At 38.8% G+C, this 26,797-nt stretch overlaps 1 protein-coding gene across 6 annotated transcripts in view; it reads left to right on the top strand.

Moving 5' to 3' along the window:
- PPP2R3A (protein phosphatase 2 regulatory subunit B''alpha) overlaps window positions 1-26,797 on the top strand; it is a 270,561-nt gene that overhangs the window by 76,694 nt on the left and 167,070 nt on the right. For 4 of the 6 annotated variants that reach the window (XM_057498104.1, XM_036877361.2, XM_057498092.1 and 1 more), the window contains one exon: window positions 14,176-14,442. The exons of 1 other annotated variant lie outside the window; for it this stretch is intronic. In XM_057498104.1, the coding sequence (XP_057354087.1) occupies window positions 14,389-14,442 (54 nt within the window). In that variant the 5' untranslated portion in view covers window positions 14,176-14,388. Of the gene's footprint in view, window positions 1-10,374; window positions 10,905-14,175; window positions 14,443-26,797 lie in introns of those variants that run through there. One more of the 6 variants, XM_036877362.2, reaches the window with a different exon arrangement.

Genomic DNA, 26,797 nt, shown 5'->3' with positions numbered 1-26,797 from the left:
GAAGGTGGTACACTTAATTCTTTGAAACTTGAACATCCCATTTCCTTAGCTAAGCCTTGGGTCTCTTAATACCTAAGAGGTACATGCCACTATGTTGGGGAATTTTGTGGAGTTGTACAATGTTCCTCACTGCATTGTATAGGTTAGTGGATGACCTAGTGTCAATCTAACCCATTCCATGACCAACTTTTCATAGGACAATAGTCTTAGAGTTAGATGGTGGGTGCTCTGATAGCTTTTAAGTGCCAGACTCATGCCCATTAGTTTTGTGGCTATATCTTTTGGAATTCTCATTAGCAATAGATCTACTATTCCTTTCACTACATTTCTTTATAGTGGTAGATGCCCTCATGGCTTTTAATAGTCTAACTTGTGCCTACTTAGATTTTTATTTTGTTGGTCAAAACAGTTGGAATTTCTTGTCTTAATTTATTTTCCCAAGTCTCCCAGCAATTTATGCTGTGTAGTTGACTTAAGGCTTTGTTTAAGTCCCCTAATGGCTACCACCCACTGTGGACTCCCAATATAACTGTGGAATCCCAGAACCTTTCTGGCAATTTTTAAAAACCCCTAAAGCTTTCCAGGATCCAGAACCTTTCTGGGAACAATATATACATATATATTTTTTAAATAAAGTTTGTTTGGACCAGAGAGCTGTGTGCAAGGGAGCAAAGCTCAAATCTGAGAATGACTTGCCCACAGCCCTCAGTAATGATGAGATGAACAGTGAACTCAAGGAGTTCAACGGATGCCTGTCCTGTAAGCCTTTAGCAGCCAGCTTCAGATCCATTCCTTGTCACCAAAAACTTTAAAAATGGTTGAAGAAAATTTAGATGATACGAACAAACTTTAACACTTCATGAAGTGGACAACCTCCTTTCAGAGAAGTGCAAAATGAGGTGAAAGGCAAGGATATAGGATAAAAGATAAAGAACAAGGAAAAGACAAATAGAAAATAACTGACCGGCTGAGGCCTCAAACCTTGTCTGAGATGAGAAGACTCAGCAGTGACTTGGTGTTTGGAGACAGGCTGACTGAATATTCTGCATTTCTGGTCAAGTGTAACATTTACAGGGACACAAAAGTTATCCACATGAATTCCAAGTTAGTAGATTCCACACTAAGAAGTTAAAGGGTAAAAAGGCTGGGACCTGTTTCCCATAAGTTTTCTGGGGTTTTAAAGTCAGAATTTAGGAGGCAATCTTTCCTAACCTAAATCGTACCTTGCCTTCTCTTGTTTCACTTCAGGCTCCAAAAATGTGATCTTCATCTCCCAAGTGTATATCTAATTCAAAAAAACATTAAAATATGAATATGCAGGTAGATTTGTGACTCACTCTCAAGTTTCTGTGTCTGAGCCACTAGCCTCTGTTGGCCTCTATAGTAAATGGTAGCATTAAATAACTTTGTTCAATGAATAAACAAACAAGTGAATGAATAATCAAATGAAGGGGTTTCTGCTTGCCTGCTTTGCCTCCTCCTCAAATGGAAATGCTTCTCTCTTGCCTAAGTGTCGCCTCTTAACCCTGCAAAGATGGATGCAAGAGGATTGGACATCAGAGTGCCCTTCTAAGACTTGAGGGTGGTGCCTAACAAGGCTCAAATATCTCACTGCAGCCCTCAGGCCTCTGAATTCTCTAGCTTTTAACACCTAAAAATCTGTGGTGGTCTAGGAAAGGTTTCATCACCTTTCTTGGCAAGAGAGGAGAACCCTACAAGAGTACAGATTATTTTATCTTATTGCAGGATGGAAATCTCTTGATTATAGACCACAGACATTTTAAGAAAGGAGTGCTCTCTTGTTAACCATTGTACCCCTAGCCCCTGTTGCAGTACCTCCACATACTAGTGGTTTGTTTAAATTCTGAAAATGTACCCCTTCTCTTTAAGGAATACCTATACATCTCATTGTCTATTTCCCATTCTTAAGTCCCCATCTTCATGCTCATGGATTTAGGTTGGAAAAAAATTTTTCTGGCTATTTAATTTCAGTATAACTGTTTTTTTGGCTGTTGTTTCCTTTTGGACACTCAGGGTGGAGAGGATGGTCAGAGAAATCTTTCAAGGCAGGAGATATTTGTGCTGTTACTAGAACTCTGCATTCTTCTGACCCTGATCAGGAATTTATGTCTGAAATACCATTCCAGGGGCAGTAAAGGGCCTTCAAAGGTTAATGACCTAGCATCTTGGTTTTCTCAAAGTTTAGATATTATATTGTCTAATTTTGTATATATATTTAAGTACAGAATAATTATGAAAATAAATTTAAATAAAATTAAAGCAAAACACACTTTAGGAACCTTATTAAACATTTCTTGTGGAGCATCTAATTAACACTTTTCTCTTTTTACTTCCTAGGCTTATGTCCATGCCTTCATTAAGATTAACCAGTCCCATTATTGAGGGAAAATGTTTCTTTTTCCCCTCCACTTTATAGATGCTGATGGTTTCTTGAGTTCAGTCCTTGGAATGTTTGAATAGAAATCAAAACATTTAGCAACACAATTAGACCATATTTCCTCCTAATTCATTTAACCACCATGTAGATTAATAAAAGTAAAGGATGAATAATTTGGCCAGTGGCAAATACAAATTTGTAGGATGAGTTCAACCGAATTTCCCCTTACACCTTTAATGGCTTCTGATATCAGGTCCTCTTGTATATCCATCCTTTTAATTAATCATCAGTTATATCAGATATGTCCCCACCTATATTCAGAAGAACATGGTAGATATGTATGTACTGATGTTGAAAAGAGGTCAAGATAAAATAGATAATTAAAAATTAAGTTGCAAAATTAAATGCAAACAGATGTATGAATGTGATCCCTTTTTGTTATTAATATATTTGTGTGCACACAAAAAATTTGGGGGTAAATATGCTCCAAATTATGCATGTTCCTCTACAAGTAAAATGTGAATCCCAAATATCCAGGTGTTCCTGATAAGTCTAGACCTCCCAGCCTACACACTACCCTTGGCAGGAGTGGAAAGTTGCTCCCAGAACTCAGCCTTCTCCAGTTAAGCCCTCAGGCCTTCCTCATAGGAATGTCCAACACTCACAGCTTCACCACTCTTTGCCTTAAGACCATCAGGACTTATCTGATATGCTTTTTGTCCCTGTTTATATCAGTCACCAGGAATCTAGACTGTCATTCTCCTCGCTCTATTCTTGCATATCCTTTTTTCTAAGTCCACACCCAATCCTCCTAGTTCTATAGTCCTTTCCCCATGCCCTCCTGTACTCACAATCATTTACTGACAAGATGTCTTATGTCATCAAACTCCTTCTAAACATTCCCTTTACCTCCTTGTTCTAACCAAAACCCATCTCTCCCTGAGGATACTATAGCCATGTGAAATGTTGGCTCCTTTCTCTCCCCCCTTCACCCCCACCCTACTGAATCCAGAGGGGGCACTAAGTGTTCTTGCATTTCATTGCTGCTTCCAGACTATTCTTATTCCTGTCTCCCTGAAACTACCCCCTCAACTTTGAACTAATGTCATTCAGACTCACCACCCCCTACTACCCCCAGGTTACTTCCTTATTAAAGACTAGCTTCTGGCTCTGTGAGACTTTCTGATACTACTTGTGCTATAATTATGAGTTTTCAATAGATGATGCATCCAATACCCAAGCTTCTCAGTTCTTGATTTCTCCTCCCATGAGTGTGTCCTCTGCCCTTCTTCAGCTACTCATTCCTGATCCTATGTTTATGTCAGTGGTTTTAAAAGTATGGGTCCCAGCTAAGAGCATTAGCATCACCTGGAAGCTTGATGGAAATGCATATTCTCAGGCTCCAGCCCCAACTTACTAAATTAAAACTCTGGGAGTAGGAAGGGCCTAGCAGCTGTGATTTAACAAGCCCTTCAGGTGATTCTGAAGCATGATTTGTTTAAGCACTGCCATAGATCTTTAAAGTCACTCCCCTGAATATACTCAGCTTCCTTGCCTTGCCCTCACTTGATGGTACTCACCAGGAAAACCTCCAACTCAAGTTAAATTGTGTTCTCTGTTTACTCTGGGCTTTTATTTGTGCATCTGGCCTTGGCAGATCACACAACCATACCAAGTGGTCTTGCCTTAGATTTATCCCCGCCAACCATCAGTGGGCCTGTAGTGCCCTCTGGAAGTCCTACTACATTTCCCTAGTTCTCTTCACTTTCCCACTCTGCAAATGACTTTTTCATGCCTTCTTCTCTGTCCTCTGGCATCTTCTCTTCCTTCTTGCCCTCAGGCTACTGGCCTTGTTGCCTAATTTACTGTGGAAACTGAAGCAATCAGAGCAGAGACCTTTAGCCACTTACCTATCTGTATGAGTACCACTCTCCCTTTCTTCTAGTCTGGGCACCTAAGGCCAAACCCTGTATTTGTGCTCTAAATTCCACCCTCTCTCATCGACTCAGAGACACTCCACCAGTGATTGACCCTTTTCTCTCCTACAGTCATCAGTTGTTCCCCTCTATTAGATCATCAGCAGATAAACATGCAATAATTCTCCCATCTTTTAAACAAGGCATCCAAAAGGCACTTTGGCATCCAAGAGGCACAGTTCCATCAGCTGTTATATTTACAGCATAGAGCTTGTAACCGGAGTCCTTGACCATCAACTCCAGCCTTCTCTTTTGACATCTGCGAATTCAGCCTCACCCGAAATTACACACACACACACACACACACACACACACACACACACACACACACACACACACACACACACACACACACAGAGCCAGGGAAGACACTGAGGCAAGGTATTTTGTAGTACTGCCACCACACATTCATTGACATTTAACGTGGCATTGTCAGTGGACTAGAAACTCTCTATTCCTTCTAACTTTAACATATTTATAGGCCAAAAATGAATTCTTAAGCTCTGTAGTGAGCACTCCCTAATGGAAGTAATTCCTCAAGGAGAGAGAAGAAAAGCAGACTAAGAAGGACAGAGAACTCTAGGAACTAGAGATTTCTAGAGATTTAAGAGTCCTACTAATTTTAGGCTCTTAATTATCTCCCCCTGCCCCAGTTCCTAGAACATCTACCCCCAAGTATCAAGAGTACAGAGAGGCAAAAATATTAGATGTGCGGATTCTTTCTGTCACTAGTCATGGAATGTGTGCCTATCATTTGGAGGCAATTGAAGCAAGACACAAAATGCTTATTAGAAATTAAGGCTTGAGGATTAGGGCAGGAGCAAAGAATAGATAACCACCACCACCCAGCCTCCTCCTCCCACTCCAGTGTTTAGTTATTTCAGAGTAAAATACCATTAATAACAAAATAAGCTATTAAACTGTGAGAAGGCATCAAATGAGAGCATAAAGGAGAAGGATTTCAATGCTTAGGGTAAGAGTAATTAACCAATTAACTTAATCAATTTCCTTTCTTAACACTATTTACAATGATATTTTAAAGTCTGTGGTTCTAAGTTACTACCTTTTTTAACTACTCTGCCAATTAGAGCAAAGTTAGAAAGGCCTTTTAAATTGAGGTATAATTCGCATAATATAAAATTCACCGTTTTAAAGTGCACAGTGCAGTAGATAGTTCATAAGGTTCTGCAATCATCAGCACTACCTAATTCCAGAACATTATCATCACCCCAAAAAAACCTGACTTCATTTGTAGTCACTCCCCATTCCCTCCTCACTCTAGCCCCTGACAACCACTAATCTTTCTGTCTCTATGGATTTGTCTATTCTGGACATTTCTTGTGAATGGAAACATACAACATATGGTCTTTTGTGTATGGCTTCTTTCACTCAGCATAGTGTTTTTAAGGTTCATCATCTAGCATGTGTCAGTACCTTATTCCTTTTTATGGTTAAATAATATTTCATTGTATGAATATACCACATTTTATGTATCCATTCATCAGCTGATAGACATTTGAGTAGTTTCCACATTGTTGGCTATTTGAATAACATTGTTGTGAACATTAACATACAAGTTTTTGTGTGGACAGAGAAAGACTTTTGAGTTAGCATTTTTAAGTTTTTCAAAACAGCCAGCTTCCTTTTATAAATCAGAAGTACCCTGCTGATGTAGAAGAACTTCCTCTTTAATAAGTAACCTTTTTCCCTTCCCTGTAGCATCTTCTAAGCAAACTCTGTTGGTATCACTTCAGAATGACTCTGCTGTCTTTCTGGATCCAATTCTAACATTCACCTTAACACAGGTCCTCACACAATTGAACTGCTTTCTAGACTTGCTGTGCTCTGTGTTTCTGTCACTCAAGTTTTCAGTTTCTTAATGATGCCTTGGTTGATGCTATCATCTCAGTTTCCATAGCCAGATTCAGCTGAGGCTAATGAAAGACTTCACATACTGGTTTATAAAATAAAGGCTAGACTTATTTTGACATAACATATGACATATACATTATTAACTCTTTAGCAGTATTGCACATGTCAAAATAAGTGATTTAATTTTTTCAGGCAAATGATTGAAAATTTCTCTGTCCTTTGTAATCAACCCATTTTTTCTTAAAATATCCCATATCACTGATTCTTCCTTGAGAGAGAGAATTAATACTGTATATCACCATTGTCTTCATTTTCAAATGGGGAATGGTAGGGTAGTATGAGTATGAGAAGATTTGAAAAGTTCTAGAAAATCCATCCTGAGTTTCAAACTAAGCCTCAAAGAATGAATTCTACAAAAATGGAATGTGTTAGGTGTTATATACAGTTGTATTCTCTTCTGTCTCCTTCCCAGACTCAGCTTTCTTGAGGGTACAGGCTCTTGCTAGACTCACTCTTCAGTTCTGTAGGTCCTTTCAGGGCATGGTAAGAGAGCAACTTTTCTTGCTTTTCTTAGGAGGCAACCTAAAAACAAAAGTTTTTACGGTCATAGCAGAGGCCAGCCTCTCTTCCATGTAACCCTGCCAGGGAATCTCTAAACCCTGTACCCAGCAACACACCCCAGCTGGTTCTGTTTGAGATGGATTATCCTTCTTGCTCAAAAATGTTTGCTCTGGGGGAACATACATGGAGTGGTAAGGCAGGGAAGGAACCCCAGTCCAAGCAGCTGGATCTTGAGGTAACAAGTGATAAATCCCAGACATCCCCACAAGAAATCACCAGTCTTTTTCGTCCTCTAGTCCATCTTTCTTAACACAGTTGCCTTGGAAACCCAGACAGGAAACCTGTGTCTTCGGATGGTATGTTCATGAATGTTCTGCTGGCCAAGAAGAGATGCAGATAGCTGTGTGTACATTGGTTAGCTATCTTGTTTGGATGGAATTTGTATGCTGCAGAGAGCAAGAAAAAAGATCTCATGGTTTATTCCAGACGTACATTGGAAAGACTCTTACTTGACTCTTCCTGCCTTAACTATCCACAGCTCCTAACTTTCCACATTCTCAAACTGAATTTATAAACTCTATGTTTATAGTTTTCTATTCTTCCTCATTCTGGTTAGTCCCTACAGGGAATACCATGAGTAGATTTTCTCTTCCAGCACCCAGGCCCATGAACTGTACCTTCTCTGTGATCAAAGTAAGAGAACAGAGAGTAGATCATAGGCAATGTTTGCACCTCTAGTGAAATTCCGTATATTTGATCTTTTCCCAGTTAAGAGGAGGTCAGCCTAAAAACCATGCTCTTTGCTGCTCTATTCCAGTTGTCATATACTACTTGAAACCAATTCACATTCTCATATCCTTTCTAGAACCAAGTATGTATTCTTCTATGCAAACACAAGAAAATGGGTAAAAAGCAAATAAACCAACCTCATGATGGTCTTTCTCTATCAGTAACTCGTTGCCACAGACCCAAATCTTTACTACGGCTCTTTAGCGAGCCTGGTCTTTTCTCCTTCTGAATGTTTTGGAAAGTAGTTGGATGAATAAAAACTTCATCAAAAGACATGGAGAAATGTTTTGTTGATGAAATATAAGGGTGTAGCAGAGTTGGCTGTTAACCACTGTTCTGACTTTGAAACTTCAGAAACTTTTGGGAAGTAAATGAAAGTATTGTTCTCTTTTGCTCCAAACCAACATTGTACTAGGTGCAATGAGGAAAAGAGGCCTCTTTTTTGTTATCTCCATATCCTCAGCACCCAGCAAAGGATCTGCGCATAGTAAGTGGCCAGAAAAACACTTGTTGAGTAAATGAATGACTGTAAAATTGGCCTTACCCTCAAGAGTTTAGACAGTTTGGAAAATTATTATCAGATTGTAAAATACTGCAGTAGAGTCCCTTTTACCTGCACATGATTGGGATTAATAGTTACTTAGTAGGGAATCATAAAATCTGTGTAGGCACTGTCAAATATGTATCTTCAAAATTTTATTTTAACTCAAAACATGAATTTATTCAGATCTTTTTGTATAGGGCCAAAGCCTTTTCTTGAGAGTGAGTGTCATAATTGGAAATTTGAGTTCTATGACATCTTTCTTTAATAAATCACCTGCAATATGTGTTGACTGTTTTCCAGTTTCAGTTTCTTTAGAGAAGGAGCTTAAGTCAGTAGTGAAGCAGTTCAATTGTAGACACCTTCTAGATATTAATGATTTTTCTTTATCTCACCTGTACCTAATTTTACAGCAAAAAAATTTTAGTAATAGTTTGTCTTTCCTGAATCTTTATAAAACATTTCACTTCCATGCTCATATTTCATTAGTTTGTGTAATATGTACTTGAACTGAATAATTACTGTAAAAAGTACAATCAGCATAAATAAATGGGGACCAGCTCTTAGTAAAAATAGACTTAATTACTGAGATAAGAAATATGAGAGCATAATAGAAACTAAACTATTAGCCATGAATCAGTGTGTCCCCGGGCATTGGTTGCTCCTTTCACAGGAGAAACAGAATGTTAGCTAATCCAGGGAATAAATAAAGAGGTCATTTAAGAGAGATTCTATAGTATTTCATTAGAGAATGTAAAGGGACTTAAATAGCCAGGGAAGAGCCTTCATGAAACAGGTAAAATTTGAGTTGAATTCTGATGGATGCATAGAGGGTGTATAATTTGAGGAGAAAGAGCATTGTTAGGAAAGGATGAAAAGCCATTCCCCTGAAGCCACAGGTTGGTGTTGGGAAGAAGAGAGGCGAGTACAATTTAAGAGGTGGTTTAATTGAAAAAGAATTAAATAATAATCTAAAGACCCCATGACATTAATAACAAACTTTTTTGATGTTTTAATTTGGAGATAGTAATAGAGGAAAGGGGTATTCTAGGCAAGAGTGTAAGGAAAAAAATACGGGAGAGCTACCTAGCTCTAAGAGTTAATGTGTGAGCCCATGAGTGGAAACGGGGGGGAAAAAGGAAGGGCCCGGGTTGAAGCATTAGACCAGTGATTCCAAATGTAACCTCTTTCAGCCATAGTATATATTGAAAGCTTTCAGGTAAAATTTTGCATGAGTGAAGAATTCCACAGCCTAAGAAGAAAAAAGAAATTTGAAAACCACAGGTTTGGACATAATACGTCCAGTGTACACATTATAAAATGTTGTCAGAATGTCTTGAGAGGAAGTCAAGAAAAAAACATATCTTACATTGTAGATACCAATGGAAAACCAAAGAATTCTATTTCTACTACATTCACAGAGTTTCAGTAGAAAAGAGTTGTAAGCTGTTTTTGGTTTGGGGGTTTACTGGTAGTGATATTTGGTTTATATTTTCTAGAAGTAGCAAATACATCTTGATGGAATAATGTGATTCATTGAAAATAAATATTGAAGTCTGCATATTAATAAGAGAATACTTAAAGATTCACTTGTAAATAACCACATGAGGCTGATGTTTAGTGTATGATAACAGAATATTTTTTAAATCTGCAATGATTTCTTTAAGGCTTCTCAAAGAAAAAAAATCTCACAAATTCAAAATTTATTATGTCATTACTATTTGGTCATCTTCTGTACTTTTATTGTAGCCAGATTTCACTCATATCTACCTAAAACTGCTTCCTTATGGCATTCATGTTGTCCCACTTTCTTAATCAACTCTTTGACAATAAATTTTCAAATGTGTCCAGATCCAGAATCACTTCAAAAAAGTATACTTGGTGACTAAGATAATCTTTGCAAGTAAACAAACAAACCGAAAGAGGACTTGGTTTTGAAATCTGAGACCAACAAATCTTTTGTGTGTTACCATTTGAAGACAAGTGATTGTTTTTCTCCATATTTTGACTGAATATATCTAGAGGGTTTTGGATATTTGCTTCCCTTAGGGAAATAAGAAATAGACTATTCTTCAAATGACGGTTTCAAATTTGAAGTTCAGCTTGTTCTTTTTCATAAAATATTAAATAGAAAAATCAAAAATGCCATATGTGTTTTTTTTCTTCTAGTTTGAGAAGAAACTGTTTTATGTGGATTGACACCTCACATACTCTGAGTTGAAGAAGTTAGCATTATCTGAGAAGTCGCTATTTTTAGGTCCAGCTGTAATGCTTCTAACTTTAGTGCTAGAGTAGTGGGTGCTTCCTTTCCCAGAAGGCTCAGGATTCTCAACATGTGCAGGTCAATTTGACAAAGTTACCTACAAGGAGCAACAGGCCCATTGCAGGTCGTGTTTCTAACTTGAGAATTATGAGCAGGCATTGGGAGCCACTAGCTGTATTTGGGAACCGGCTGCATGTCAGTACAAGTATGGATTATGGTCCCTGGAGGCTGGGAGAGCACAATGCTTGAACTTAATTTCTTTGGGAGATAAGAAGAAAATAACTTTCTACCTGACAAGACTGACAACTTATTAAATCTGACCATCTTCAGAAGTGTGCTGGACAGTGCTAAATAAACATCCACTTTTCAAAGATGATGATCAAGGAAACATCTCTACGAAGGGACCCGGATTTAAGGGGAGAGTTAGCTTTCCTGGCAAGGGGCTGTGATTTTGTTCTCCCGTCACGGTTTAAGAAGCGGCTGAAGTCATTTCAGCAGACACAGGTTTGAAACTTGGGTGTTTCTTTTAAAATATTTTTATTACTAATAAAACCACCCAGTGAACTAACTTACAAATAATTTTACAGCTCACTTGATATTGGATCAAGGAATTAATCTGTGTCCTCTATTCAGCTATTTGCAGAAAGCTATTTGTAGAGAGGTTCCAACAGGTTTAAAAATAGACCTTCTGGACCTGAAGTACAGTACTCACATTTTTCTCCTGTAGAGAGGGAATCCATAAATACAATAAATACAACTTAACAAATATTGTACAATTTAGTAAGGAAGATACTAGAATTTTTAATAAAAATACCTTTGAGAAACTAGAAACTGTTAAAAGCCTTGTTTGCTCTTTGAATCAGTAGGCTATGCTCTTATTAACATTAACATGCATACATCTGTAATAACTGGTTTTTTTGGTAAAGTATTGATCCTGGTAATTCTTTTTTTGAAGGAAGAACTAATTTTATGTATGGACAGTATGTGTCGGTGATATAATGCATGTAGGTAATGAAGGAGGGGAGTTCTGGATTGTGAAAGAATCACCTCCTATAAGCTGTGAGATGGAGTCTCTTCTGCCTGCGATGCCTACTTTACAGTCCATACTTACTTGCTTACACCCTTAGGGCCAGTCTTCACCAAACAAGTTGCCTACCCTTGGGCACAATACAATTCAAGGGCCATACAAATGGTGGCCATCCGAAATTGAGCAAAAAGCCAGTTTCATAGTTATTCTGACTCAAGGGAATATCAAAATATTTGGGTGAACCATATGAAGTTGCTTTTTTTAAAAAACAAGTCAAAAATGGTCAAATATTGGAAGTGCTACAGTCACATAAGAGTACAAGAATACTATTCAAAATGAATATCTAGATGATGCTGCATTTATAGAGAAAGACAGAATGGAGAATTAAGATACTTTATCCAGCCAATTCTATTTTAATGCTGTTTCTAGATTTGAATGAAACAGTTTTATTCAAAATGAGTCGATGCTAAACTTGACAGTATATTCCGCAAAGGTTGTATTACTGTATTTTATTCCATAATGCTTATAAAGGGTCAGTTTTACTAAACTACTTTAAGGTTAAATTATACATCTTCTATTGAACTCAATGGAAAGTAAGTTGATACACCCAAAAGCTCAAAACAAATGCATTGTTTTTCTTTTCCTTTCTAAGTATTAACATCAGTTTTGTTAAATATTGAATTAACCAGTGAATTAATAAATACTTGCCTATCAGTGAATGTTGTGTGTTAAGAAGTACACTAAAGAAAGCACAGTGGACTATTACATAATTGAATATTTTCCCACCCAAATAAAAGCTGACAGATAGCCAGGATTTGTTCTGAATGTCACTTACTTCTGTCAAAGCAAAAGTATAGATTTAACAGTAAAGACTTTGCTTGAAACATAGTGTGTGTTCACTAGACTAGGGTTTCACTGCACTGGCACCAGTTGTCTTAATCCTATGGTTATAACTGCCCTGATGTCACATCGTGGGAAACATTCTGGGGAAACAAAAAAGAATTTTGGTGATTGTATACTTGTAGTTTCACAAATCTCTTTCAGCATAGAGTAATAGAAAGGAAATGACCACCCTTTTCTGAAACCTTTACCTATGTTACATCATATAATTTTCTTTAATCCTCAACACAACCTTCCAAGAAGTGGGATTATAATAAATCTGTTTTATTACTGAAATTCTAAAAAGTTAAGTAACTTTCCTGAGGTCACAGAGCTAGTAAGCCACCACTGTTTTCTGTTAAGCTTTTCACATTTTATTGGCATCACTTCCTTCTCTGCCAGTTTCTTCCTTGACTATTGGTTTATATGGGTGACTTTCTGATGCTGCGGCAAAGGCTTCATGTGACCAACTGGCCTTTATATCCCCAGTAGTAGTATTATATGAGCAGACTCTATGTGCTAATGTTAGATCTTAACATGAGAATAGGCCTTATATAACAAAAGTTGGAGATTAAATCATACTCATATATTTATGTGAATGAAGCTTACCTTCCTATAATACTTACGGTTTTCAAGAGTAACTTATATTTTTATCCTGAATTTAAAGATCTTGTTATAAGCCCATATATCAAAAGGAAATACGATATACAGATCTACTACTTACAAATAAATCATTGTTCAGAGTTTAGGGATGATACTAGGATAATTTAAGGAAGAAGAATATTAGAGTAGTACTTTGTATTCATATTGAATTTAAAATAAATTTGGTGAATAGTCATGTCCATCTATCATACTTTATGTAGTACCTAATCCAGTGCCATGCTCATGAGCCTTGCTGATAATTTGGTCAAATTTAAGAGTAGAATTAAAACTCTGAAAATCTCATGCAATCTCTTGCTTTTTCTAGTAAGAATCTCAAAACTATTTGCATTTAGTCTTCCTTGGTGAAATAAAATTTTTCCTGAATGTTAGTGTACTCTCCCCACCTTTCCCTAAATCATGGATAATCTTAATCTCCCCATTACCCCCCACCCATCTTTTACTGTCCTTTCTATGTCTTTTTCTGGTATACCACATCAAATCCTTTTTGTAAAAAGGAATGGTATCAACTATAAATGAGTTTGGGAGTTTGGATGTGATGAAATCAGTGACCATGATCCTTGCCTATTAGAGTATGCCAAAAACGAGAGAAATGTGTATCTCAGAATAAATGGCATGTCTCTCATGACAAGTAAATCGGCCTGCTAGAAAACATTCTAGAGTGCTTTAATTTTTCTTAACAAAGACTCTTTCTGCATTAGGGACTGGCAGTGATTCTACCCAGACAAACTAGAGAAGAAAGTGAAAGGGCACCCATTCCAGTGCACTTTAGATCTATATATTTTAAAAGACCATGCTTTCTGCTCATTGAAGGACAGGTAGAAATGCACAGGAAGATCAAGAACAGTCTTCAAAAAGAATTTATTAATTTAATTCCAACAGACTGCAAATATACTTTAGGAGCCTTAGTGTGTCAACTGACATGGCTCTTAACTCTCTGGCACATAATGGATGGGAAAATGTATTATAGGATTTTTTTAAACATAACTCTGTATAAATTCAGGTATTGACAAATAAAGTATTTGTTTATTTGGTATGGATAAGTATTCCCTAGAAGCATGCTTACAGCCCTAGAATGAGCTCTTGATCTCTACTATCTATAATTTTGATTTCTTATATTTATATCCAATTTCCTATTACTAGTGAGGACTTTCAAGAAATATATGCTGTTTAGAATGTTTGTGTCTCATAATCACATTTTCCTTACAGATTCAAAATAAACCAGAAAAGAAACCTGGAACACAACTTCCACCTCCGTCCACCTGTCCAAGTAGTCCCCGACCTCTCTCCCCTCTTCCTCATGTGAATAATGTTGTGAATGCACCGTTGTCCGTAAACATTCCACGGTTCTACTTTCCTGAAGGACTCCCAGATGCCTGCAGTAACCATGAACAAACTCTAAGCCGAATTGAAACTGCATTCATGGGTATCGAAGATCAGAAAGCAGATGTTTACGAAATGGGAAAAATTGCAAAGGTAATATAACTACTAAATGATGTATAATCTCCCTTTCTTTCTTTAGCGATTGCAATCTCTCTTCACTGCCTCTATGCTTTCTGTTTTTAAGCTTATGTATGTTTTTTCCATGTTGGAAAAAATATATTGGATCCTGATGTATCTTTAGCTATGGTCCTATTTCATAGAGCTCAAGTTTGAAAAAAGGCTTAATGGGTTCTTCCAGCCCAGGCTCCCATTTAATATAGGAATTATGGAATAAATAATGCCATTTAATATAGGAATGACATCACTGACATATAAATTCATTCCCTGCTTGAATGCTTTCAGTGACACCTTACCAAACACCTATTCCATCATTAAATAGCTTTACTTGTTCAAAAAAATGGTGTTGAATACATATCTTTTTTTTTTGTTCTCACGCATTGATCATAACTTTTTGCCCTGAAGCCAGACAAGAAACCATTAGGCCAGCTCAACACTGTAATTCTACTAAGAAATAAATGGATTTGCCACTAGAAAACAAGTCTCTGATACTTTCCAATATATCCAAGTTCTTTCATTTAAGACCTTAGTCCCGAACACCAGGACTACTGCACCATCTTCCGTAACTGGATTCCACACCTCCAGCCTCCTCCTAGTGTAGTTACTGCTAAGCATAACCATCAGATTATGTTTGAACATGCCATTTCCCAGTCCAGCAATATGCAGGGATTCCTATCATCTATAGCAGTGCTTTGTTTTTTGGGGGACTCTATTTTTATCATACACATAAATTGAAGAGTGAGATCATACCCTCAGTGTTTGGTAGTAGTTTCAGTCTGTGCTTTATGAGGCAGAGGGGTTTAGTAGACTAAGAGCTGCATACAGGCAAGTAAGAGACCAAGCGGGAACTCCCAAGACTCCATGTACGCTTCCATGGTTCCTCCTGCTTTCAGGAGAAGTTTGAAAACTACTGATCTTGAGGATAAAGCCCAAACTACTGTTTTCTGTGTGAGCCTAACCCTCTTGCCCTCCCACAGACACAGCTCCGCATTTCGGCCCTCACAGTTCCCCCCTCCAAAATGGGTTCCACTCTTCCAACCCTCACATCACCCATCCTTTAAGACCTAGCTTCCATGGAGAAGTCTCTGAATCTTCACTCTAGTCATGCCCTGCCCTCTCCCTACCACTAACCTCACAACATTTGTGGCAGCTGTCAAATGTGTCTAGAGTGGTTTTAAGGGGAATGAAAAGGAATTCTTTTTTTTTCCCACTGTCTTCACCACCACCACCCATCTTAGAACTTGCTTGTTAATCTCTGAAATGTTTCTAATAAAAAACAAACTCCTTCATTTTGGAATTAGGGCTCCCCTGTTTTTATGCTATTTTACATAATGAGGAAGCTGAAGTCCACAAATACTTACCTGCAGTCACTGAGCTAGCACATGTCGGGAGACTAGTCCTCCTCCTAGCTTCATGCTATTTCTACCATGTTAACTTGCCTAAACACATGCTAACATACCATTAGGTAAATCCCAGTCAATATCCACCCAAATAAAATGTAAGTTCTTCCAGGGCATTGGCATTTTCTTACCCAAAGCTTTGAGAAATGGCTGTTGTATGAACCGAGATAGTAAATTATCTGACTGGGATGAAACTACTAACTTAAATCCAAAGACAGAACTTAGCAAGAGTGAATGAAATCTATACTTGGAGATAATGTGTTAACCACATAAATGCAAACGGTATTTCTAACATGATAACAGTTGATCTGAGAGAGACAGATTTCATGGACTGCTTTAAGCAAATAGACAAGGAGAAACATCTAGATTAAGGGACAACATTGTTCTCCTCTGCTGTGCTGGGCTCACCACATCTGGAGAGCCAGTCGAACTGATTAGTGTCTCGCTGTCAGAGACCTACAGCCTGCTCTATCTTAAATACGGGTCCTCTGAGTTGATTCTCTAAATATTCCCAGCCTCTGATGAGGACCCTGTTCTCCTCAGCCCTTCTGCTGCCCTGTCTCCACCCTCCTGCTATGGCCCTCCTGCCATTGTATCATGGTAGCCCTGCCCGGCTGTGCATTGTTCATTGACCTCTGGTACTCAACAGACTCAGTGAGAGAAGAGCAGAAAGCCTGAGGACTCCACAGATGGTCAAGGGAGGTATAGCAAAGTGCAATCAAGTCAGGGAGGGGGTCTGTGTGTGCTGGGGAGTCAAAGCATGGATTTTGCTATTTACCGGCAGTGAGGATCAGTATATATCTGCCATCACAAAAAACTGCAAGTGTTGAAGCTGACAATATAGAGAAGTTTAGAAAAATATAAACCTGTTTTGTTTAGCCATAGTAACAGTTATTTACTTAACAATTTATTGTTTATACCTAATCATTGTGGCACAATAGCCAGTATACATGTACATGCCTGAATAAACTGATTTGTAGTAGATTATAGCCCTAAATTCCATTCATGGGTGCCAGGCATTTGTGTTCATTGCTCTTAGATCTTAATTGTCAGCTAAGGCAGCAAGGTGAACTGGTCATACCTCTAAAAACTTAAAACTACATTGCATTATACACACATGGACAAGTGTGTATAATACCCTTAGGATATCACGAGTATATTGGTTTGTACTGTTTTGTTTTGGATTACTATGTCAGCTCATTTTATTGGATTTTGCCTCTTTATTCTTAAAATCACTTACTTTAAAAATTCATCTAATCATGTCATACAGTTAACTAATCCCCATTTAATCCAGCTTTTACTTGGCTAAGGCATCTGTTAGCACTCACCGAGCAATCCTTATTTTCAGCAATTCTCTATGCAGACCAGTCTCTGCCACTGAGCAGTGGGCTCTGCAGTACTCCATGTGCTTGCATCCTCAGGGCAGGTTGGTTATAGGAAAAGCAGAAGAAAAACATTTACGGGACAGTGAAGGGAGAGGTGGTCAGAACAATTAATGAATGTTTTTATAGGTTCTTGTCCTTTTTAAAGCTATTTGGAAGGCCAGCTTGAATTTGCAATCTACTCCTAGTGACACTTAAGTGTAGCTGTAGAGCCTGGGATCTGAATTTTTAAGTGCAAAGAAAATGCTGTGTTAAAAAATCTGCATCTGGAGGGGGCGGAAGATGGCGGCGTGAGTAGAGCAGCGGAAATCTCCTCCCAAAACAACATATATCTATGAAAATATAACAAAGACAACCCTTCCTAGAATAAAGACCAGAGGACACAGGACAATATCCAGACCACATTCACACCTGAGAGAACCCAGCGCCTCGCGAAGGGGGTAAGATACAAGCCCCGGCCCCGCGGGAGCCGAGCGCCCCTCCCCCCAGCTCCCGGCGGGAGAAGAGCAGGCAGAGCGGGAGGGAGACGGAGCCCAGGGCTGCCGAACACCCAGCCCCAGCCATCCGGGCCAGAGTGCAGGGCCCTCGATACTGGGAAAACAGGGCAGCAAGAACAGTGAGCAGGCACTGGAGGCTGGGCGACAGAGGACATAAGAAAAGCGCGCGACCATTTTTTTTTTTTTTTGCTTTTTTGCTGCTTTGTTTTGGCGAGCGCTTTTTGGAAGTCTTAAAGGGACAGGGACCCCAATATTAGGGAAACAGGGCAGAAAGACCGGTGAGCAGAGGCCTGAGGCTGGCACCGGAGAATAAAGAAAAACGAACGACCACCTTTTTTTTTTTAATTAAAAAATTTTTTTTCTTGTTTTTTTTTGTGGTCGTTGTTTTGTTTTGGCGGGTGCTTTTTGGAAGTCTTAAAGGGGTAGGGCGGGCCACTTAATCCAGAGGTAGGGAATCCGGGATCTCTGGGCACCCTAACCCCTGGGCTGCAGGGAGCAGGGAGGCCCCTTACGGAGATAAATAGCCTCCCAGCAGCTCCTGCTCCAACGCGACTCCACCATTTTGGAGTAGCTGCCCGAGCCAGGCCACGCCCACAGCAACAGCGGAGATTAACTCCATAGCAGCCGGGCAGGAAGCAGAAACCCTGTCTGCGCGCAGCTGCGCAGTACAAGCCACTAGAGGCCGCTGTTCTCCCAGGAGAGGAGGGCCACAAACCAACAAGAAAGGAAGTCCTTCCAGCCGTCACTCGTCCCAGTTCTGCAGACTATTCCTATCACCATGAAAAGGCAAAGCTACAGGCAGACAAAGATCACAGAGACAACACCAGAGAAGGAGACAGACCTAACCAGTCTTCCTGACAAAGAATTCAAAATAAGAATCATAAACATGCTGACAGAGATGCAGAGAAATACGCAAGAAAAATGGGATGAAGTCCGGAAAGAGATCACAGATGCCAGAAAGGAGATCGCAGAAATGAAACAAACTCTGGAAGGGTTTATAAGCAGAATGGATAGAATGCAAGAGGCCATTGATGGAATTGAAATCAGAGAACAGGAACGCATAGAAGCTGACATAGAGAGAGACAAAAGGATCTCCAGGAATGAAACAATATTAAGAGAACTGTGTGACCAATCTAAAAGGAGCAATATCCGTATTATAGGGGTCCCAGAAGAAGAAGAGAGAGGCAAAGAGATGGAAAGTATCTTAGAAGAAATAATTGCTGAAAACTTCCCCACACTGGGGGAGGAAGTAATCGAACAGACCACAGAAATACACAGAACCCCCAACAGAAAGGATCCAAGAAGGGCAACACCAAGACACATAATAATTAAAATGGCAAAGATCAAGGACAAGGAAAGAGTGTTAAAGGCAGCTAGAGAGAAAAAGGTCACCTATAAAGGGAAACCCATCAGGCTAACGTCAGATTTCTCAACAGAAACCCTACAGGCCAGAAGAGAATGGCATGATATATTTAATACAATGAAACAGAAGGGCCTTGAACCAAGGATACTGTATCCAGCACGACTATCATTCAAATATGACGGTGGGATTAAACAATTCCCAGACAAACAAAAGCTGAGGGAATTTGCTTTCCACAAACCACCTCTACAGAACATCTTACAGGGACTGCTCTAGATGGGAGCACTCCTAGAAAGAGCACAGCACAAAACACCCAACATATGAAGAATCGAGGAGGAGGAACAAGAAGGGAGAGAAGAAAAGAATCTCCAGACAGTGTATATAACAGCTCAATAAGCGAGCTAAGTTAGGCAGTAAGATACTAAAGAGGCTAACCTTGAACCTTTGGTAACCACGAATTTAAAGCCTGCAATGGCAATAAGTACATATCTTTCAATAGTCACCCTAAATGTTAACGGGTTGAATGCACCAATCAAAAGACACAGAGTAACAGAATGGATAAAAAAGCAAGACCCATCTATATGCTGCTTACAAGAAACTCACCTCAAACCCAAAGACATGTACAGACTAAAAGTCAAGGGATGGAAAAACATATTTCAAGCAAACAACAGTGAGAAGAAAGCAGGGGTTGCAGTACTAATATCAGACAAAATAGACTTCAAAACAAAGAAAGTAACAAGAGATAAAGAAGGACACTACATAATGATAAAGGGCTCAGTCAAACAAGAGGATATAACCATTCTAAATATATATGCACCCAACACAGGAGCACCAGCATATGTGAAACAAATACTAACAGAACTAAAGGGGGATATAGACTGCAATGCATTCATTCTAGGAGACTTCAACACACCACTCACCCCAAAGGATAGATCCACTGGGCAGAAAATAAGTAAGGACACGGAAGCACTGAACAACACAGTAGAGCAGATGGACCTAATAGACATCTATAGAACTCTACATCCAAAAGCAGCGGGATATACATTCTTCTCAAGTGCACATGGAACATTCTCCAGAATAGACCACATACTAGGCCACAAAAAGAGCCTCAGAAAATTCCAAAAGATTGAAATCCTACCAACCAACTTTTCAGACCACAAAGGCATAAAACTAGAAATAAACTGTACAAAGAAAGCAAAGAGGCTCACAAACACATGGAGGCTTAACAACACGCTCCTAAATAATCAATGGATCAATGACCAAATCAAAATGGAGATCCAGCAATATATGGAAACAAATGACAACAACAACACTAAGCCCCAACTTCTGTGGGACACAGCAAAAGCAGTCTTAAGAGGAAAGTATATAGCAATCCAAGCATATTTAAAAAAGGAAGAGCAATCCCAAATGAATGGTCTAATGTCACAATTATTGAAATTGGAAAAAGAAGAACAGATGAGGCCTAAGGTCAGCAGAAGGAGGGACATAATAAAGATCAGAGAAGAAATAAATAAAATTGAGAAGAATAAAACAATAGCAAAAATCAATGAAACCAAGAGCTGGTTCTTCGAGAAAATAAACAAAATAGATAAGCCTCTAGCCAGACTTATTAAGAAGAAAAGAGAGTCAACACAAATCAACAGTATCAGAAACGAGAAAGGAAAAATCACGACGGACCCCACGGAAATGCAAAGAATTATTGGAGAATACTATGAAAACCTATATGCTAACAAGCTGGGAAACCTAGGAGAAATGGACAACTTCCTAGAAAAATATAACCTTCCAAGATTGACCCAGGAAGAAACAGAAAATCTAAACAGACCAATTACCAGCAACGAAATTGAAGAGGTAATCAAAAAACTACCAAAGAACAAAACCCCCGGGCCAGATGGATTTACCTCGGAATTTTATCAGACATACAGGGAAGACATAATACCCATTCTCCTTAAAGTTTTCCAAAAAATAGAGGAGGAGGGGATACTCCCAAACTCATTCTATGAAGCTAACATCACCCTAATACCAAAACCAGGCAAAGACCCCACCAAAAAAGAAAACTACAGACCAATATCCCTGATGAACGTAGATGCAAAAATACTCAACAAAATATTAGCAAACCGAATTCAAAAATACATCAAAAGGATCATACACCATGACCAAGTGGGATTCATTCCAGGGATGCAAGGATGGTACAACATTCGAAAGTCCATCAACATCATCCACCACATCAACAAAAAGAAAGACAAAAACCACATGATCATCTCCATAGATGCTGAAAAAGCATTTGACAAAGTTCAACATCCATTCATGTTAAAAACTCTCAGCAAAATGGGAATAGAGGGCAAGTACCTCAACATAATAAAGGCCATCTATGATAAACCCACAGCCAACATTATATTGAACAGCGAGAAGCTGAAAGCATTTCCTCTGAGATCGGGAACTAGACAGGGATGCCCACTCTCTCCACTGTTATTTAACATAGTACTGGAGGTCCTAGCCACGGCAATCAGACAAAATAAAGAAATACAAGGAATCCAGATTGGTAAAGAAGAAGTTAAACTGTCACTATTTGCAGATGACATGATACTGTACATAAAAAACCCTAAAGACTCCACCCCAAAACTACTAGAACTGATATCGGAATACAGCAAAGTTGCAGGATACAAAATCAACACACAGAAATCTGTGGCTTTCCTATATACTAACAATGAACCAACAGAGAGAGAAATCAGGAAAACAACTCCATTCACAATTGCATCAAAAAAAATAAAATACCTAGGAATAAACCTAACCAAAGAAGTGAAAGACTTATACTCTGAAAACTACAAGTCACTCTTAAGAGAAATTAAAGGGGACACTAACAGATGGAAACTCATCCCATGCTCGTGGCTAGGAAGAATTAATATCGTTAAAATGGCCATCCTGCCCAAAGCAATATACAGATTTGATGCAATCCCTATGAAACTACCAGCAACATTCTTCAATGAACTGGAACAAATAATTCAAAAATTCATATGGAAACACCAAAGACCCCGAATAGCCAAAGCAATCCTGAGAAAGAAGAATAAAGTAGGGGGGATCTCACTCCCCAACTTCAAGCTCTACTATAAAGCCATAGTAATCAAGACAATTTGGTACTGGCACAAGAGCAGAGCCACAGACCAATGGAACAGACTAGAGAATCCAGACATTAACCCAGACATATATGGTCAATTAATATTTGATAAAGGAGCCATGGACATACAATGGCGAAATGACAGTCTCTTCAACAGGTGGTGCTGGCAAAACTGGACAGCTACATGTAGGAGAATGAAACTGGACCATTGTCTAACCCCATATACAAAAGTAAACTCAAAATGGATCAAAGACCTGAATGTAAGCCATGAAACCATTAAACTCTTGGAAGAAAACATAGGCGAAAACCTCTTAGACATAAACATGAGTGACCTCTTCTTGAACATATCTCCCCGGGCAAGGAAAACAACAGCAAAAATGAGTAAGTGGGACTATATTAAGCTGAAAAGCTTCTGTACAGCAAAAGACACCATCAATAGAACAAGAAGGATCCCTACAGTATGGGAGAATATATTTGAAAATGACACATCCGATAAAGGCTTGACGTCCAGAATATATAAGGAGCTCTCACGCCTCAACAAACAAAAAACAAATAACCCAATTAAAAAATGGGCAGAGGAACTGAACAGACAGTTCTCCAAAAAAGAAATACAGATGGCCAACAGACACATGAAAAGATGCTCCACATCGCTAATTATCAGAGAAATGCAAATTAAAACTACAATGAGGTATCACCTCACACCAGTATGGATGGCTGCCATCCAAAAGACAAACAACAACAAATGTTGGCGAGGCTGTGGAGAAAGGGGAACCCTCCTACACTGCTGGTGGGAATGTAAGTTAGTTCAACCATTGTGGAAAGCAGTATGGAGGTACATCAAAATGCTCAAAACAGACTTACCATTTGACCCAGGAATTCCACTCCTAGGAATTTACCCTAAGAATGCAGCAATCAAGTTTGAGAAAGACAGATGCACCCCTATGTTTATTGCAGCACTATTTACAATAGCCAAGAATTGGAAGCAACCTAAATGTCCATCAATAGATGAATGGATAAAGAAGATGTGGTACATATACACAATGGAATACTACTCAGCTATAAGAAAAGGGCAAATCCAATCATTTGCAGCAACATGGATGGAGCTGGAGGGTATTATGCTCAGTGAAACAAGCCAAGCGGAGAAAGAGAAATACCAAATGATTTCACTTATCTGTGGAATATAAGAACAAAGGAAAAACTGAAGGAACAAAACAGCAGCAGCAGAATCACAGAACTCAAGAATGGACTAACAGGTACCAAAGGGAAAGGGACTGGGGAGGATGGGTGGGTAGGGAGGGATAAGGGGGGGAGAAGTAGGGGGGTATTAAGATTAACATGCATGGGGGGGTAGGAGAAAAGGGAGGGCTGTACAACACAGAGAAGGCAAGTAGTGATTCTACAACAGGTTGCTACGCTGATGGACAGTGACTGTAAAGGAGTATATAGGGGGGACATGGTATAGGGGAGAGCCTAGTAAACAAAGTATTCGTCATGTAAGTGTAGATTAGTGATAGCAAAAAAAAAAAAAAAAAAAGGGCAGTTCCTGTGTGGTAACCTCCAACGAGTTCTACACAAGGGTATAAAGGGCATATAAAAGTGTAGGCAAAGGGTCTGTTTGTGTTTATACAGAGGATCAAAGCCTAATTGGGCTACCCCGAAAATGAACTAAGATACGATATGAAAAAGAACTTCCAACATCTGCACCCTCTGGAAGACTCATGCCAGAAGATGATCATCAAAAAACCCCAACAAAGATCCACGCACTGCTACAGCTGTAGATGCACTCATCCCACCAGTTCCTGGACCTGCCATGGGAATGAGGAAGGAGATATCTAAGCTGGCCTGTGCATACAGTAAAACAACAAAATTGGACTGGATCTATACTGTTGGAACTCAACCAAGAATTTGGAGAAGTGCAAATTGTAGCGCTCCAAAGTCTTACAACTACAAACTATTTATTGTTAAAAGAGCATATGGCATGTGAAAAGTCCCCAGGAATGGGTTGTTTTAATTTGTCTGATTTCTCTCAGACTGTTCAAGTTCATTTGGACAATATCCACCATATCATAGATAAGTTTTCACAAATGCCTAAGGTGCCTAACTGGTTTTCTTGGTTTCACTGCAGATGACTGGTAATTACAGATATGCTTTGGTTATGTAACTATACTCTTATTATGTTAATGTGTGTGTGCAATTTAAGTAGTAGCTTAAAACCTATACATGCTGAAGTTACTCTACAAGAAGATATATCAAAGAAATAATCAATCTTCCCATGTTTTCTTCCGCCTGCTACTTCTATAGCTTTTCTTCTTCCTTCCTAATTACAACCCTTAAATAGAATTCGTGCCTCATATCAAATTTACCGAGTATCATAATTCTTCCAAGTGGTAAAGATACCTCAAGACAAATGCTGGGCATAGAAGCCACAGGGCATAAATATGCAAAGAAGTAAAAAGCTAACTTTTTCAAACAATAAGGCTTCTCTCTCACTTACCAACTTCACATTTCCCTGTATGGCCCCGGAAGATGACTGGTTAGCCAGAGACGGGTAAGATTCCTCAAGGGAGGAACAACCTAAGACAGGCACAGTCGCAGGGGGGCCATCAGGTGAGAAATTGGGGATCAACAGAGGTGAGGCTTAGAACCTCACCCTCCCTGTTCTGAGAGAAATCTTCTGCATATGTGGATGTTTTATTGCCCTGGTCTAGCTTGGATTAACACATAGTCTACAGGCACACACCTGATCATCTACATGTGCTCTCTTACAACACTAAACTATGTTTTCTACCTTTGTCTTGTATCTACCTACCACTTCAGCATTTTATTAAAAATAATAATAATAAAGAGAGAAATGTGGTATCCACATATAAATCAAGTATAAAAACCAAATGAGTATTCATATTTGAACTGACTGTTTAGAGTTCATAATGCATGAGCAAAACCGAAAGTTTCTGTGATGACTGCCCTTGTACTGTTCACTATGTAACTTATTCATTATGTAAGAATTTGTTCTACATGTAAAAACTTGTTTGTTATGCCTCAGAAGATTGGAGACTGACAAAAATTAGGCTTGGGGTGGAATAATGATTGTGCATTGAGCATTGACTCCCCTATACAGAATTTTATTGTCGTTAACAACCATTTGATCAATAAATATGAGAGATGCCCTCACAAAAAAAAAAAAAAAAAAAGGACAGACTTCCAATGGTAAAATAAATAAGTAACCGGGATGTAAGGTATAGCATAAGGAATATAGTCAAGATATTGTAACAGCCTGGTAGGGTGATAGCTGGAACCTAGAATTATGTATATAAATGTTCTACCACTGTGTTGTACACTTGAAACTCATGTAATGTAATACTGTGTGTCAACTACCCTTCAATAAAAAATAATTATTAAATAAAAAAAAAAAAAAAAATCTGCATCTGTTGGCAAAGTTTAGCTCATTTATCTTTGACCTCAAACATCCCTGAAGAGATTAATGCCCATTTCTGATTAAATTCTTAGTGTGTAGTTTGTACTTTCTTCCACAGCTTAAAGTGTGATGGAGAAGAAAATAGAGAATGAATCTCAGAGGGACAAAAGCAGTGTAGGAACAGAAACTGAGAAACAGTAAGAAAAGCATTTGCAAAAGACTGGGCCAGACAATTCATCATGGAGTTTGAGCCTCTAGCAGGAAGTTGAGGGAAAAGAAGGAGACTTTCTTCTGAGCCATACAAAGCCCTCCAGCTCCTTTCTTCTGGCTAATGTAGTACCATCTTGACCCTTCGTGCCTGTGACCTGCAAGGTAGCCTCTCTGTGCCTTTATTTCTTCATCAACAGAATGGGATAAAAATGCCTGCCCTGGGAAGGGATTATGGAGAAGACAGTGTAGCACAGAGAAGACAAGTAGGGACTCTGTGGCATCTTACTACACTGATGGACAGTGACTGCAGTGGGGTATGGGGGGGACTTGATAATATGGGTGAATGTAGTAACCACATTGTTTTTCATGTGAAATCTTCATAAGAGTGTCTATAAATATACCTTAATAAAAAAATTGTAATAAAAAAAATGCCTGCCCTCTTCTGCATGAGCTCATGTGAGGACCAAATGAAATAACAGGTGTGAGACATTTTAAAATGTTAAAGAACATTACAGATATTAGGTAGTTATTGCCTCCTATGTGTATCATTAAACAACCTTGCTTTCAATTCTTGATATAGTTGGGCCATTCTAAGATCAAGTTATAGGTGTTAGGTTTTCTTTGCTCTGGCAACTTTGATACCATAGACTGACCCTTGCCTTCGCCTCCAAACCTTAGTTTTCTAAACCATTTTCTGTATCTCCCTGTATATTCCCACTTGTCATCTATTCTTTTCCTTTATAAAAAGTCTAGACACTAGCTTGTTCTCTTGGGGAGTCAACAATTTATTCTCTTGCCCTCAGATTACTATCAGTTACTTTTTTAGGTTCTTATTGATATACTGATACCCTTTACCTTATATCTTTGTTTTTAAGCAGAGCAGGCCAGTTGTACATTTTTTTAAATAGTCAAATTGTAATGTCCACCCCCACTTCCTATTTTTTCCTTTGGCATT

This window comes from Manis pentadactyla, chromosome 1 (assembly GCF_030020395.1).
Source record: "Manis pentadactyla isolate mManPen7 chromosome 1, mManPen7.hap1, whole genome shotgun sequence".
Classification (NCBI taxonomy): domain Eukaryota; kingdom Metazoa; phylum Chordata; class Mammalia; order Pholidota; family Manidae; genus Manis; species Manis pentadactyla.
Note: the sequence above shows the minus strand (reverse complement) of the source record. Positions and strands in the feature narration are given on the sequence as shown.